Below are 17621 nucleotides of genomic sequence, written 5' to 3'. Positions count from 1 at the left end.
CACCTCTTAACCTCCAAAGGCTCTGGATTCACAGCCACGCCACAAGCTCCGGACATTCTGGCCAACTCTTACTGCCTGGCCTGAACTCAAACTCCAGGAACTCATGGCCAAGCTTGCCCTTGTGCCGCACATAATAACACAGGTCGAATTCATTCAACATGGTCCCTGCGCCAGCCATCTCTGTGTCACAAGTCATGCAACTCCACGTGGTTGCAAGAGGATTTCCCTCCAGTTCTGATTTTAGCTATCGATGAGCCAAACAACGCTCTCTCCCCCCCCCCCCCCCCCCACCCCATGTGTTACTCCTGGAAACAAGTAGCTTCATTATTGGAGGCAGTGAGGATTAAAATCAACACCAATCTTAACAGATTGAAAATCCAGTCAGACAATTAATGGAGTGGATTCCACTGAGAGCAGTGGAAAGAAAGATCAAGTAGGGCAAATGTCAACGCCCCAAACCCAAGATATATGAGCAGGTATCAGAGATAGATATCAGCGGACCTTCAAGCAAGAGACATAATACCAGAGACAGGACTTAACTTCTGCAGAAAGTGCAGCCGGAATTCGAATCAGTTGCTTGCTGTTGCTTAGAGTTGCTTTTTGAAAAAAATAAATAAAAGCTGAAAATATAAGGCACATGATCTGGTGTGTAACAAGTGTCTACAGTAACACTGCATCATATCTCCGTCCATACTGCTTTAAATACCTTCTATATATCAAGATTGCTCAGTTTAACTGCATTGTAAAAATATTTCTGAAGACTTTCTATGGTTAATATTTCTATTACAGCTCTTAGTACATGTATTTATGATTTCACTAAGAATACTGACCAAAGGCAATAAGAGCCATAGTCATTTATGGCACAGAAGGAGGCCATTCAGCCCATTGAGTCCATGTTGGCTCTCCTTGGAGCAATCAAGTGAGTCCCATCCCCTTACTCTATTCCCACATTCTGTAAGTTTATTTCCTTTGCGTACCCATCCAGTTTCCTTTTGAAATCATTTAATTGTCTCTGCTTCCACCACCCTCATCAGCAGCAAGTTCCAGGTCATTACCACTCGCTGCATAAAAAAGTTCTTCCCCATATTCCCCCCCGTATCATTTACCCAAAACTTTATTTCTGTGTCCCCTAGTTTTTCTACCATATGCTAATGGGAACGGTTTTACCTTGTCTATCTTATCCAAACCTGTTTTAACGTGTACACCCATTGAACCCCATGAATGCTACCTACAACATCACTACGCATGGGAGCTGACTTGCTCTGTTTGCTAAGTGATTTCTTACTGAATTGCTTTTTTTCAAAGAGAGGAGGATTTCCAGCAGTAATATCGTAAAACAGAATTGAAAGGCTGAATCATCAAATTAATTCACAGACATTGGGTAGAATGTTGCCCTTGTTGGGCGGGAAGTCGATCATTGCCCGTGATCAGGGTCAGTTAGTGATTTCACACTGGTGGGCCAACGAAGGTGGGGTGGGGGGTGGTTGGTGAAGGAGCACAGAGCTGCCTCAGGGAGATGAAGAGTTATAAAAAAACAGAAATTAAAAATATAATAAGACATGTCCTGTCATGTGACCCTGCCACATGAGCAGGGACGTGATATTAGTTCAGTTTTTAACATTTTTAATTTTATTTTAACTTACTTTAGGAAACCTCATCCCGCCCGTGGATGAGGTTTCCTAAAAAGTGCAAAGGTGGCGGGCAGCGAAAAATTCTATTTAATTGATAATTCTATGGCCTTAACAGGCCTTTTAATTGTCGGTGGGCACGCTGCCGACTTCGCGCACCTGCTGAACGAAGTATCGCGTGGCTGTGTGTTGATGTCGGGACGCTCGCCCGACATCAACGTGCGTCATTATACGCTCCAGCGGGTTGGGTGCACGAATAGCTAAAAATTTTGCCCATTGGCAATCAGCAACATGAAGCAGAATTTTCGGGTCAGCGAGTGGGGGCAAGGCCCGCTCACCGACACGTAAAATGATGCGGGGTGGCGTCGGGCGTGTATCCCAACGTCACCGCGTGGCATTTAGGGTTGTCAGTTTGGCGGGCGCGCAGCCGAACTGTCAAAGGCCTCTTAAGGCCATTAAGAAAGTAATTAAAGTTGTTAATAATGCTGCCCATCCAACCTTAAGGTTGGCGGGCAGGCAAAGAGCAGCCTTTGCATTTTTCATGAAATCTAATCCATGGGTGTGATGAGGTTTCATGAAGGGTTTATTAATTAAATAATTTTTTTTGAAAAAATTAATGGACATGTCTTAGCTCATGTGACAGTTTCACATGAGTTGATGTGTCCTTAACAGTATTTTTTTTTTCCTTTAATAAATGTTTCAGAACTTTTAACAAATGTCCCTGAGGCACAGGGAGCGCAGGCCCCAACTCAGGGAATTCACCCTCCCCCCGCCTGCACAGTACTTCCGGGTGCGCATCACGCTGAGCGGGCCTTAATTGGCCTGCCCACATAAAATGGCGGCGCGCACCCAATTGGGTGCGCTGCTCAGGTTCGCACTTGCTCCCATCCGCCCCAGCACAACCCCCTGACATGGGGGAGGTGAAATTCAGCCCATAATATCAAATTTAAAGTTCTCACCCTTGTGTTGAAATCCCTCTATTGCCTCATCCCAATCTCTGTAACCTCTGGTTCAAGCCCCACTACAGACTAGAGTGTAGTACAAAGGGAGTTGATGCATCATCAAAGCTGCTAGGGTAGGTATCCATTTGCATGCACTACTACGCAGACTTAACTTGAGTCACTGGAACAGGCAGCATCTTAGGCCTGTACCTACACATTCTTCAATTATGTTAATGAAGAAAGCCGCGCATGCCATGCAGGCAGCAGGACATGCACTGCCTGGCCGCTCCCAGGGAATTGATGTAATTCTACATAGCGCCACTGTGTACTGTCCTCAATCATGATTATAATCATAGATTATTTGGTCATTCTTTTGTTGTTTGTTGGACCTTGTGCACAAATCAGCTTCCATATTTGTCTATTCAACAACAATGACAGGGATGACAGTGGCGTCGTGGTTATGTCACTGGATTAGTAATCCAGAGGCCCAAGCTAATGCTTTGGGCACATTGGTTCAAATCCCACCACGGCAGCTGGTAGAATTTAAATTAAAAAATATAAAGCTAGTATCAGTAATGTCAACTATCTGTCAACTGATTGTCCTAAACACTCAACTGATTCACTAATGTCCTTTAGGGAAAGAAATCTGCCATTCTTACTCCATCTGGTCTACTCCAGACTCCAGACCCACAGCAGTTGGACCCTTAATTGCCTCTGAAATGGCCTAGCAAGCCTTTTAGTTCATGGGTAATTAGGGATGAGCAACAAATGCTGGTTTTACCAGCAACGCCCATGTCCCACGAAAGAAAGAACAAGACTGCACTCCAAAAGTACTATTGGACATCATAAGGATGTGATAGGATTCTAAATAAATGCAATTTAAGTTCCTTTTTAAGTAAAGGTTTGAGGTTTTAAATTAAAACTCCAGATGTTTATTACAGGCTTATATTAGAGTTTTAAATTGATGAACTTGGACAAACTTTTCACATTTTTAATATATATTATGTAATACAGTTTTAAAAGTAAAAGATTACATGCTATATCATACGGATTAAATAGATAACCATCATGGTATTTTGTGGTTTTAATTTCTTTCCACAAGTGCAGTCAATTTATGGTGGTTTCATCCAAAAAAGCTGTGTGAACAAAGCATGGACACATGTAGCAGCCACTCTGTAGTACATGCATCCTGATGTATCGCTGTAATCTGTTAGTGAATATTCTGTTTGGTTAGTTTTCTTATACATATTCTTCAACATGTATCATTATCTTTGAAGATTCGATGAAGTATTAGTTTGCTAAAATGCCGCAAATTTAATATGCAACTTTAAAAAGCCTTATTCTAATTTTCGCAAATCATTTATTTTTGGTGAAAAATCCATTTTTTAAAAATGTGATTTATTTTTTATTTGGACCAGTTTTATTACTAATACATTGAGAATGTTTTTCAGATGCCTTAGATTTAAAACTGGATCTGTCCTCTGTTTTATTTTAGGTGGAATGATGGGTGACCTTACAATGCCAAATGGTGCAGGCACCAGCCCTGTGGGTAAGCAAGAAATCTGGCGTAGACTCAATGCTTCAGGCTTTGTTGAACCTGGTGTCACTAGAAATAAGAAATTAATGCTATTGTGCTCTGGGGATAAATTTTCCCCACCGTTTTGGGGGGGGAGGGGTGGGAAGTGCGGGTGGGCGTGCCTCTGATTGGCACCCCCAATCGGGGTTTGGGGGGAGGGGTTGGCTGCCATTTTATGTGGGTGGGTCAGTTAAGGCCCACCCAACGTGATGTCTGCCAGGAAGCGCTATGCATTCCCTATGCAGACAAGGGGAGATTCCCTCAGCCAGGAGTGCGCTGTTTCACGCATGCATGCAAAAGAGCACACAGATCTCCCTGAGACTAAGTTCTACCTCAGGGAGATCGGCTACAATTTAAAACTTTTATTAAACGTGTTTAAAAAAATTTCCCTGCCATGTCCCCATATGTGACACTGTCATGTGAGTTGGGACATGTCCATAAGTTTTATTGAAACCTTTCTTAAAGATTTAAATACCCTCATGAAACCTCATCCCGCCCGTGGATGAGGTTTCATGCTTTTTCTGAAGCCCGCCAGGGCTCCCGGCCAGCCCGCCAACCTTAAGGCTGGATGGGCATGTCCTTTAACGACCTTAATTACTTTCTCAATGGCCTCAAGAGGCTTTTGACAGGTCAGCGGGCGCACAGCTGACTCGGCTGTGCCCCCGCCGACCTGAAAATGGAAATGACACAAGGTGACATCAGGAGTTCCACCCGACGTCAACCTGTGTCATTTTACGCGTCAAGACCCTGCCCTTGGAGTACGTATCAACTTTGTATGATAGTGTTACATGGGTTATAGCAAGTTGGTAGCCTGTTTTTACATCTTCCCTGATTTTAATTTACATTGACTTTGACTGGAGGATGTTTAAAATGGGCTGCCGATTTGCTATCGCCCCTTTTACACTGTTGTGCAAAGTTGATGTGGAATCTTGCTCATCCTTTCAACTCCAACTTACCAACAGGAATCAGCCAATATCGTACAGGGGACTAGTCACTAAGAAACTTGCCTTTAAAGAAATTTATGCTATTGCAGTGCCATCTTGGTCAGATAATCTTCAGTCTACTTTCTGGCAAATTTGCCATGTTCAGCACAGTTTCCTTGGCACTATTTTTCTCCTGTTCTCCATAGTAAGGTTGGCTCTTTTCCATATCCATCAGGACAAATCTGTTCATTGTCATTCATCATTTACTTTTGCTCATTGTTACCAAAAGACAAAATTTCCGAGAATATCCTTTCAATCCTTTTTCATTTTTGATCAGCCTTCAAAAACTTTTAATGGAATTACACATTTGCCTGGCCTCCAATGCCATGCTCTGCACTGGTACAACCACCTGAAAAATAGATAAGTACAAAAATAACTGAAGCTTTGAAATGATGCTGCTGTAGAATCCTGTTTGGCTGCTTGTAGCCAGTGTAGAAATTGTTGCAATTGACATTCCTTTTACTGATTAAGCCTTTTGTATTTTTTTTTTGTAAACATGGGGTAGAATTTTCCACTTGATGTGCTGGCAGACACCTGACATGCTCGAGCATGAAATAGCACGATGATGTCGGGTAAGCGTCCCGATGCCATCGTGCACTGGCGCGATATTTCAGTTGGCAGGCGCGCGCGAGTCGGCAGTGCACTTGCCGACAATTAGGAGGCCTTTGAAGGCCATTAAAGAATCAACTGATGGCGATTTTTTGCTGTCTGTCCAACGTCACAGTTGGCGGGTGGATCTGCCAGTCGGACTTTGCCTTTTTGAAACGCCCTCCAAGGGCGGGATGAAGTTTCCGCTATTAATTATTAAAAAAAAAAATTCGACAGAATTTTCATCATCTATATTCCCATTTGAGGAAATCTGATGTATGGACATTTTTTTTCTGCTGCCCAGCTCCGGTAGTGCCAAGCCTTTCAGCATGCATATTTCACCCAGGCTGGGGGCTGATCGTAGGCAGCAGTCTGTTCCCCGGCCACGATCGGCGGTCCCACCAACCTAAAAATTCTACCCATAGTTTGCGTTCAAAAATTTGAATTTGGGAATGAAAAGAGTCCATTCTTCCACCCAATCTTCGAGAGGTTTATGGAATATTTCTAAGGTGATACTCTGCAAAATCTTAAGGCACACTGAAACAGAATAATTAGTATCTGGATTGTACCCTGTAAAACCTGTAGGAATTCCACATGTGGAATGCTTTCTGTACTATTACTTTAACCACTGCTAGTTTCTGAAGAGGAAAGCTCCACTTCTGTGTGACACAGATCCTTCATTTAATATACGCGGTAACCTGAATTGAAAAGAAGGGATTTGCACTTAACGTCCCCAGGAAGACCCAAAGCCAATGGCAGTCAATTTGCACTTTAATGTGGAATATCTAGTTTAGAACATCACCCCACTGGTGTATCACAGACTAAACAGAACATAAGTCCTCTACAACTAAAACATTCACAAACCAAGCAGCACCACATATTTGACAAGAAAATACAATGCAAGGGAAATCTCAAGTCTCCAGTCACCACAGCTCTGGCCGTGCCTAACACTAACCATTGTAACATGGTCACTTCAACCCATCTGCTGTTGAAAATCTCATTCATGCCTTTTTCACTTCCAAACCTGACTGTTTCATTACTCTCCTGGTTAGCTTCCCATCCTCCATTCTTTATAAGCTTCAGCTGATCCAAGCTGTGCTGCCCTTACTGCACCATTTTACCCAAGCATGACGTCTTATCCCTGACCTACACTGGTTCCATATTTCTCAATGTCTCAAGTTTTACATCTTTGTGTCTTCTATAGATTTGTTTCCTCATCGCCACAGTGGTGGCCTTCTATGCAGGCTGGAAAGCCAAGGGCAATCCCACATAGCCAAGCCCTGCAGGATTAAATGTAAATTGGGCAGATAGTTGCCTGCTGTCCGGGCTTCCATGCCATTAAAGGCAAAGATTCCACCTCCAAGAGCTGCCAGCCAATCAGAGTTGGGCTGGTAGTTTTTCAGTCCCAGTAGTGCCATTGTGAAGAGTGGCCATGCTGGTACTGCAGCATTACCCAGACATGCAGAAGTGGAGCAGGCTCTGGAATGGGGGCAAGTTGATGGGGCACGCTGGGGCCAGACAGACAAGCCAGAGTAAGGTGGGGTCATGTTAGAGGGCAAGGGGGACATTTTCAGGTGTGGTGGCCCCTGTCACTGGGGTTGTGGGGTTGGGGGAGTGGGAGTGTGGGGTGCCCTCTGTAGGCCACATGGTGCCTAATCAGGAGGGCACCTCTCTCTGAACACACCCCCTTCCCCGGAGCCAGCTATTACTGTGCGGCCTCCCTGCCACCAGTGATGGCAGCGTGAGGCCTTTCAATAGCTATAACTTGGCCACTTTAGGGCCCTGGTTGGCCTGTGGACAGGGAGGCCATCCTCGACTTATTCCACCCTGACTTTAAGCGAGAGGAATCAGGAAGGCAATGGATTCTTTGCCTTTCCTCCCAATTGTGCGGCCACCCCCTCCCCATACTCCTCCCAGACTCATTCCGGGGTGGCTGGGGTTGCATCACTAAATTCCACCCAATGATTCAGCAGCAGTTCCCTGTACTGAGATCTTGTCCTATTATATCAAAAAGTTGTACCTTTCCAGCATCCTTTCACGTGAAATTCCCGTGACCTGGAGATTAACAGTTGGCCTATTTACAGTAATCTCTTAATTGGATTCAGTGTAATCTTGTAGTACACCATCTCCTCCATTTTTACAATACCAAGCATTAAATACACCTGATTTACAGGCCCAATTTGCAACCTCCCTTTCCCTTCAACATCTTGGACCTGCTGACACCCAAATCTGTGCCTATCTTTCCGTAACTCATGTTTAAATCTGTGCATGAATTGGGCTTCCTTCCCATGCCAACCATCAATATTAGCTCTAGCAGTTCCTAGTTTTGTTTATGTTGCAGTTTTGGGTATTTCATCACCTTTTTTTTTCACTCAATGGCTCAGCAGAACTTCCTGTATGCTGATCTAGTCCCGCCTCCCTCTCTGGCTTCTGAATCAGACTAAATTGGACTACTGGCAGCCTTTTGTGATCTAGTTCACCCCAAGCTGAGTTTCTGATCCCTTTTCCTCCCCATCAGTAAGACCACCTATTTTGTTATCATAGCATGGCCCACCTCTGCCCTACTTCAACCCGTCTGTTTTGAAAACCACATTCATGCCTTTTTCATCTCCAAATCTGGCTATTTGAATGCTCTCCTAGTTAGCCTCCCATCCTCCACCTTTCATAAGCTTCAAAAATAAGATCCAAAAATCTGTTGCCCTTAGGCTCATTTGTTCGTTGTCACCATTCCCTTACTGGGGCTGTTGGCATCATCTTGCTTCATCTCTGGTTTTCTTCAAGCCTCCCTCAGTCCATGTTGCATTGCAATCCACCCATCCAATTTTTATTCTTCCTCTCCTGGTTTTATCCTCAATCTCTCCTTCAATTGTTGCTGGGACAAAGCTGCCAGGACCTCGTTTCCAAAGTCCGTACTTGGCTATCTTTCTCTCTCCAGTTGTACTTAGCAACCCTTTTGATTCCTGAACTACCATCTTGATCTAACTCACTCATTTGTCTTCCTGTCCATCCAGCTGATTCTGAGCATCCTCCGACATACGCACATTTCAAAAGTTGTTAACCTCCTCTCATCCTCTTTCTTCAGGGTCCAACTCTCACATCCATAGCTTGCAACACATCACACTAGTGACTGTACTAGATGTTTTTTCAACTTCCAGGTGCTACTTAAGTCACTGGTCACAACTCTTGTCGTAGCTAACCTAATCTGGATTTCATTCTTGGATGTAACTTGGCGTTTATCATTGAGCCAAGGTATTTGAGTTTGTCCACTGCGTCTTGGTGTCTTCAATCTTGACTTTTCCATTGCCATTTAGAGCCATAACTTTGGACTGTACAGACTCATTGTGTCTTTTGACTAGGCCTGCCATAGTCTCTAGCTCTTCCTTTGTTCTGGCTATGAGTGTGGTGTCACCTGCATACCTGAGATTCCATATGTTATGATCTCCTATGATGCAGCCACATCTCACTGATAATTCATCATCCTGCATTATCTTCTCTCCCACAGAACTAAACAGCATGGATGACAGAAGACACCCCAAGAATTTGTTTGTGTGCTCATCATCAACTCTGATGACTCCTGAAACTTGTTTTTTATTCATTCATGGGATGTGGGCATTGTTGGCTAGGCTAGTCTTTATTGCCCTTGAGAAGATGGTGATGAGCTGCCTTCTTGAATTGCTGCAGTCCATGTGGTGTAGGCACAGCCCCCGTGCTGTTATGTAGGGAGTTCCAGAATTTGGACCAAGTGATAGTGAAGGAACGGCTTTATATTTTCAAGTCAGGATGGTGAGTAGCTTGGAGGGGAACGTCCTGGTGGAGGTGTTCCCATGTGCCTGCTGCCCTTTTCCTTCTTGATGGTAGTGGTCATGGGTTTGGAAGGTGCTGTCTAAGGGGGCTTGGTGAGTTCCTTTTCATTGCATCCTGTAGATGGTGCACACTGCTGCCACTGTGTGTCAGTGGTAGAGGGAGTGAATATTTGTGGATGGGGTGCCAATCAAGTGGGCCTTGTCCTAGATGGTGTCAAGCTTCTTGAGTATTGTTGGAGCTGCACTAATTCAGGCAAGTGGAGAGTATCCCATCACACTCCTGACTTGTGCCTTGTAGATGGTGGACAGACTATACATTTCTGTATAGTTCTTGTATTAGCCACACAAGATGTTTGGATGTTCATGAGTTTCCTACAAATTTCTATCCTTATAAGCTTCCCTCATGCCTCCATTACCAGTATAATTGAACAAACAAATCTGATCTAAAATATAAAGGACCTTTTGATCTCTTGAGCAGTGGTTGCCATCTCAGCTGTAATTTGTCCAAATCGACATGTGAACACTGTCCAAGGAAGTCCCTGAAAAATTAAGTTGTTGAGCACACCAAATGTTGACATGAACCATCAGCCACTGAGGTATTCAAAGGTAACTGCAGTGAAATAATCTTACCTTGCACATAAAGGCAAAGCTGGCATTACTCTGCCAATGTCCTGCATATAGAATTTGTTCAGATAATGAATGTGGGTGCCACATACTGAACTTTGGCTTTTCATAAAATGATACCCAAAGCAACCTTTTAAATTTGTATCATCAATTAAATTTGACATGCCAAGTAGTGAACCATTTTTATGAATACATTAATTAATAGATCTCTAATTGCAGTGAGAAAGAAACCTACCCATATAAATCATTGGAGAAGAGCTTTTGGTTTATTGGGGAGCTAGGAAGAGAGACTGTGCATCTTTGTGATTTAAGTTTTTACAACTGAATTTTACACTTGGCATCCTTAGCCACCTTTGTCAAAGATTTTTTTTTCTGAAAAATGTACTCATTTGCAGGTGGTCTAAGAATTTGATGTGTGCAATTGGTTGGACCCAAGTTGTTTTAGAAATGCTATTGATTTAAAATCGTGTTTGGCTGGTTGTTGCTGCTGTGCTATACCAGTGAAGCCTACTTGCCTGATGAAAGTATTTGGCATCTAAGATGTGTCCATTGATAATATTGTTGCACAGGGCACATTAACTCCACCACTGACATCTGAAATAAACCTGGGCCAAAGGGAGTCAATATCAGTATGATCTTACACAGCAAGCATAACTGCAGGTGGGTTCAAGGCCATCGGAGTGTGTTGGACATCTAACACCCAATGCCCATCTGATTATTAAACATATATGCCCTAATAACTGGTTGTTCTTCCTGGAAAGTTACCCAAGGACACTGTCTATCTTTGGAGGAGGGTTTGATGTCTTCCATTTGACATTATGTGATCATTAAAAAAAAACAGTCACATTGTAAGGAACTAATCATGAAGGTTGGTTCTTTTTTAGGTAAATGACAGATGGTGCATGTTCTATAATTAGAATATCTGCAGAGTGACATTTAGCAGATCAGCAAAGTTTTTAAGAATGGCACTTGGAATCTAACATTTTTTTTGATCACTTAATGTGGTTATTCAGTAAAATCTGAGCAATTGCTATATTCCGTAGTGCTAACCTTTGAGAACTCTGCAAATCGCATTAAATGAAACTCGTTAGGTTTTACAAATCTAAATTTAATAAGCTGAGTGTTGCATCTTGAACAAGTAATAAACTTGATTTCAAAATGAGTTTGAAGCAAAATTGTATAATGTAAGTTGACTGGCTATGTGTGTTCTTGGCTAGCAAGTGATGGGAATAGGGTCTGAGTGTACTGAAACAAGGCTGGTGTATAGAAATTCCTCTTTACACTTGTACCCAATTGATCAGTACAGTTCATCTAAGTACTAGTGAGCTAATCAAAAGTCTATTGCATACAAAAAAAGCAGGGCGAAAAGTTTACAATGCATTTAAGCAGCTGTGGAACTGATGGCATGTCACTCCAATAAAAAGAAAGTGGCACAACTGAAAGTTCGTATCACACCAGCTCTCCATTTACTTTTACTCTAAAGGTTGAGCTGTTACAATTCACTGTGTTAATCTTTATGCTCTAATAATGCTGGAATTAAATTTACAACATAAAGAGGGCTAGTCACTCCTTATGGGGTTTGCCATTATATAGTTAATTGTGCACATTGTCCTACCATTAGAAGATAACATTGCTACAAATAAACATACCAATATAGCTTAATATGCTAGGGTATTTTCCTAAAACACTCTCAACAGAATTTGCTATACTCAAATGATAGTTTCAAATTTGTGTTAGATAATGCCAAGCCTTGTATTGATTGCAAAGCCAGTAACATGTAAGCTGAGCAGAACTTCTGAACATCCAGCAAGCATTTTGACTATGTCATACCATTAAGCTTCTGGTACACAATAACCTGCCAGCTAACTGGGCCTGTTATATGCTATGTGAAATGGAACAGCAGGTGCAGATTAAGGATGAATCCGGGAATTGAGACCCAGTGAGGCCTTGATGGATCATCAGCTGTTGTTTTTACCTTTCGAGTGAACAGGGAGGCAGCTTTTGAAAGAGCTCAGTGTGTCAGCAGGGATGTCAGTTTCACATTCTTGGCATGCTTGTTGTTTGTTGCCAGTGCTGTTGGGAAATAGACACCAACCACCCCCAACCACCCCCCCCCCCACCCCCCGCCGTTCTCTGGAAATCAATCTTGTGATTTAAAAAGGAAGAAAGTTGAGTAATACTTAGGTGACCTTATACTCTGATTTATAATTTCTATATTGTAAAATCTCCCTGTTAAAGTGCAGAAATGGTTAAATGTAACTTTATTTGTTACTTTATACATCAAAAAATACACACCAACCTAGAAATTTGTTGACACTTGCCCGTTTTACAGGCGTAGATGCCTAAGCATCAAATATGGTAGGTGACATGAGCATATGTATTCCAAGCCGAAAGTGTGGCTCCTGGACAAAGTGCTTTAAGGAGGCCTAACACTTCTTTGAGGCCCTCTAACTGAAATTAGACGGCTCTGAACACAGCCAGCACTGGGCTGGTTGCATTCAGGCTAACCAGGTCTCCATGTGTCTTTAAAAAGTATTGCTTGTGAAGGCTGCCATCAAAATGGTGGCTCTGACTCGCGCTGATCTCAACGCTGTCCCCAAAGCCAGGATTAGCTTTGGCCTGGTGAAACTTTGGATCTGACTTTGGTCAGCATATTGGCCTCCTTGGCTCCTCTGGAGTATGATGATGAGGCTCTGAGCCTCATTTTCAATGGACCTTGTTCTCCTGGCTGCTAGTATGCTACCTGCTTCAGGCACAAAAAATAAGCTGAAACGTTCCATTGTTTATAAAGCTGAAATTCCAGTGTTTATTTATTTTTTGTTTAAAAAAAAGTAACTTTTTTTTTGTAACACTTGAAGTGCTCTTTTAGCTGTAACTTGAATATTGCAGGCCCTGAGTAAATATAGTAAACAAGCGAATCTCATTAACACAATCAGAATTACTCCAATTTTATGTTGCTGGAGATGTTGACATTGAGGTAAGCAGATTAGATTCTGCTGCATTTAAATTTTCAGGTAACCGATATTTTCCAAAATGGATTTTCCTTGCTACTATTTTCAAAGACTGGGATTGTTACACCCCAGCACAGATCCCAGTTACAGCCAGTCATATCAGCATATGTGAAAGTATGGCAAAAGATGAAATGTCTACCGAGGAGGCAGTGAGCAGAAGAAACCGGAGAAGGAAAATATTTGGTTTTTTTTTGAAGAAAGCGAATTACTAGATAGATTTCACCAATGTGCTTTCTTGTGAAATTGTGTAATTTTGTATAGTTAATGGTGGTATTAAATTTCCCAGTTGCCCCGTCAACCTGCACTCCCTACTCCTGCCCCCCAACCCCCCCACCCCCATCCCTGCCCCATGTATCCCTGGGACATGTATGACCTTTAGTTTGGTAAAATTCGTCCATTTTTTTCTTTTATCTACTGATTCTTGAGGCTTGAGTGTCACTGACAAGGCAGCATTGCCCTTGAGAAGGTAGCGGTGAGCAGCTTTCTTCAACTGCCGCTGACCCCCTGTTGAAGGTACACCCACACTGCATTTTTTGTATACCAGTTTGATATAACTGAGTGCCTGGCTGGGCCATTTGGCCATTTCAGAGGGCAGTTAAGAACCAACCATGTTACTGTGGACCTGGAGGGACTAGCATTTTTTCCCAGATTTACTATTTAATTGAATTTAAATTCCCCAGCTGCTGTGGTGAGATTTGAACTCATGCCTTTGGAGCATTAGCCCAGGCCTCTGGATTACTAGTCCAGTAACATTACCACTATGCTACCATTCCCCAAATTCTGCCCTGATCTGGCCCTTGGCAAGCAATCAGTTGGTGCCTATATAAGACACAATCTGATTCTTTACTGAGAAGTTGGATAAGTTCCTCATTGACCTCACTCTTGTGAGGGTTCCACAATAATACCCCTGCAGAGATCTATCTCTGGTTAGTTCAATGCCTGGATCAGGAATTCACTAACAGTTTGCAATTAAAACTCTCATCTGACTTATTCAATCTAAGTATGCACATCAGGAAGAAAAGTGTGGGTCAGCAGATTGCATGCACATCAATACTCACTTGTGTAATGGTTTTATTGCAAGTTATTTTAAATTTGCAACACTGGGTATTAACTGTGAATGGGTATTTTTATATATTAAGAGCCATTTTATTTATTTGTTCATGGGATGTGGGCATTGCTGGCAAGGCCAGGATTTATTGCCCATCCGTTAATGGCCTTTGAGAAGGTGGTGGTGAGCCGCCCTCTTGAACCACTGCAGTCCATGTGGTGAAGGTACACCCACAGAGCTGTAGAGAGAGACGGGGGGTGGGGAAGAGAGGTCAGCATGAAAAGAGTGAGTATGCAGTGATGTTCAGAATTTATATTGTCACCAAGCAAAGAATCTAGATAATGAACAAAATGGACTTTAGAACCACACTTATTTTTTAGATCACCCAGCTAGAGTCTTCCTTTCTGCCAGCCATTGTGCAATAGCATTGACAGGAATCTTTGCAGCCCAGATGGTCGTCCTGGTTGGAACTGAAAGTGCGGCAAATGGCTTGCAAAGGGAAACCAGTTTAATTCTACAAATGTAGAACTGCTGAGAGACTTTTATAGTTGAAAGGATTTTTCAAAGCACCAACTTTTATTCCAGCTGATATTTACTTATTTTTTGATTTGCCCCAAAAAATAGCAATATGGAGATAATTAGTAGGCAACGCAGAATTTTGAAAAATCACATACCATCTCTGTACACATGCAAGCAAATCAGCTGTGTTTTCCAGCATGTTACTTGGGGATGTGATTTGATAGCCGAATGTTACAGTCAGTGAAAAGAATTTTACTTGTTTGTTGGGAATACTTAATATGTGTTATCATGATTTTTAAACCAGGAGAACTTCAGGTTAGCAAAAGAATGTCAAAGAATATTTTTCCTAGTCAGAGTCAGTTTTAGGAAAATAGGACTTTGCATTATATGTGTTCCTGTAATTTCATGGCGTGCCACAGAGTGAGGTTTCATGTGATTTGTATCTCTACTGGTAAGCACTGTCACTCAATTCATAAAACAGTTTGTAATGTGAACATAGCATTTTGAAAATGCCATATCCTGATTAGATGAACAATGTACTTTCACGCTCACTGAGAGGAACATGTGTGATATCCTTTGGAGGAGTCCCACACGGACTATTCCTTATGTGACTGGATTTAAACCTTTCATCCCCATCACATGCCATTAATGGCAGTAAGATAAAATCAAAATATTGCAGGTGCTGGAAACATGAAATAAAAACAGAAAATGCTGGAAAAAAACTCAGCAGGTCGGACAGCATCTGTGGAGAGAGAAACAGAGTCAAGGTTTTACTGTCCGACCTGCTGAGTTTTTTCCAGCATATTCTGTTTTTATTTTATTAATGGCAGCCTATTGTCTATAACAATGCTCTTGAAGCAAAGCCACCTTGTTTGGAGTTCACGTACCATCATTATCAAAAACTAAAAGTCACAGGATGAACAATGCAATATGCTTTAAAAAATATTTTTAAGAATGAAATTCCAAGCAGAAGAAATGTATTTTTTTTAAGAAAAGCTCAATTACAAATGTGCCACTCTATTATCTGTTACCACTTTCCTCACAGAAGTATAAAAAACTGAATGTCACATTTACAAGTGTAATTTTCTTCCCTGCTGCCTATTTAATTTCGGTTCTCATCTTCTCACTCGAGAGGTGACCCTAAGCCCAGGCCTCTGCCCCTATCACTCTAGAATCAACAGTGAGGAGATTTACAAGTTTTCCTCTGACTTTTTCAGTTTCCCTTCTCACTGTTATTTTCATTATAAATTCAAATTGTTCATTTTATTTAATTAGCTGGAAGTTAAATTATGAAACATGAAAGTATAAAAATGTTTTTTTATTCTTTCTATCGCCATTGACTAGTCTAATAAGATCATAAGAAGTAGGAGGAGGAATGAGCCATTTGGCTCATTGAGCCTGCTCTGCCATTCAGTAAGATCATGGCTATTCTGATTGTGGCCTTAACCCCACTTTTCTGTCTGTCCCCCACAACCCTTGACTCTCTTGTCAATCAAAAATTTGTCCAATTCAGCCTTGAATATATTTAATGACCCAGCCTCTGCTGCTCTCTGTGGAAGGGAATTCCAATTATTAACAGTCTGAGGGAAAGAAATCCTCCTCCATTTCTGCCTTAAATGCGAGACCCCGTATTTTTAAACTGTCCACTAGATCCAGATTTCCTCACCGGGGGGAACCATCCTCCCGGTGCCTACCCTGTCAAGCCCCCTCCCGCTTATATGTTTCAATAAGAACTTCCCTGTTTGATTAAAAACCAGTTTCCTGAGAAATGTCAACAGCCATTCACTCATATAAAAGCAAAGAACTGCGGATGCTGGAAATCCAAAACAAAAACAAAAACAAAAATACCTGGAAAAACTCAGCAGGTCTGGCAGCATCGGTGGAGAAAAGCACTGTTGACGTTTCAAGTCCTCATGACCCTTCAACAGAACTAAGTAAAAATAGGAAAGGGGTGAAATATAAGCTGGTTTAAGTGGGGGGGTGCGGTTGGGACAAGAAGAGCATGTTAGGCTCCTCTGCTTGTTCGCCAGGATTCATGTGATTACCCAGGGCTGACTGCCCCCCCTTCCTGCTGCTGACCTTTCCTCATATTGCACTGCTGCTATCTGAACAGGAGCTGATTTGTGTGGTCATCTCTTGGCAAAAGGCTGGCCAATTTCCTAGCTTCCATCCCTGGTTTGCCTTTTGACATCCATCCCTGGCCTACTTCCTGACCTCTAGCCTTACTTGCCTTCCGGACATGGCCTCAGTACAACCCGAGCCTCTGACCCACACAGCATGTACCATCAGTCTCCAGCCCAGCCTCCGCTATCTGCTGATCTTGGACTCTCTTCAGTTCAGTTTTACCCTGTCTTCATTCCAGGCCACAAGCTTAAACCAATCTAAAAATAAGACTCTCGGGATTTTTTGGTGCACACTAGCTCGGCCTGAAAATGTAGACTAATGTAAAAATATACTTGTTTTTGGAATCATTACTACTATTTATACAGGCACATCTTTTACTTTTGACCTTGTTTAATGAATAATTCACTCAAGATCTTTAGCCGCACCAATTGCAGTTAATTTTTAGTTAGAACTTTATAATCATTGCAACTTTAAGTCCCTCCTTTTGCCTGCTGAGCTTGTTTTGCCATTCAGGAAGGTTGCTGTCTGAATAAATGTCACAGTCTGCACCAGGGTTGACTCATTGTTGGGTTGTTATAAGCTAGCTTAGTCAATTTCTGGAATGCATCTGAAAAGCATCTAATTAAGTTAACTAGGTTACTTCAGCTCTTGTTATTGGACTGATGATCCACACCACATGTGGAACATGGGGGACACTTTTTCATACATCTTACCTTGAAAATGGCATTATGTAGGAGAGGATTCAGGGAACATTTATTAGGATGAATCAACTAGTT

At 42.2% G+C, this 17621-nt stretch overlaps 1 protein-coding gene across 17 annotated transcripts in view; it reads left to right on the top strand.

Moving 5' to 3' along the window:
- The window catches only part of mef2aa (myocyte enhancer factor 2aa), a 214447-nt gene that overhangs the window by 172764 nt on the left and 24062 nt on the right, over window positions 1–17621 (top strand). For 12 of the 17 annotated variants that reach the window (XM_041174759.1, XM_041174762.1, XM_041174756.1 and 9 more), the window contains one exon: window positions 4065–4118. The exons of the other annotated variants lie outside the window; for them this stretch is intronic. In XM_041174759.1, coding sequence (XP_041030693.1) covers window positions 4065–4118 — 54 coding nt within the window. The remainder of the gene's footprint in view (window positions 1–4064; window positions 4119–17621) is intronic. 17 annotated transcript variants of the gene reach the window in all.

Source organism: Carcharodon carcharias, chromosome 26 (genome assembly GCF_017639515.1).
Source record: "Carcharodon carcharias isolate sCarCar2 chromosome 26, sCarCar2.pri, whole genome shotgun sequence".
NCBI classification, from domain to species: domain Eukaryota; kingdom Metazoa; phylum Chordata; class Chondrichthyes; order Lamniformes; family Lamnidae; genus Carcharodon; species Carcharodon carcharias.
Note: the sequence above shows the minus strand (reverse complement) of the source record. Positions and strands in the feature narration are given on the sequence as shown.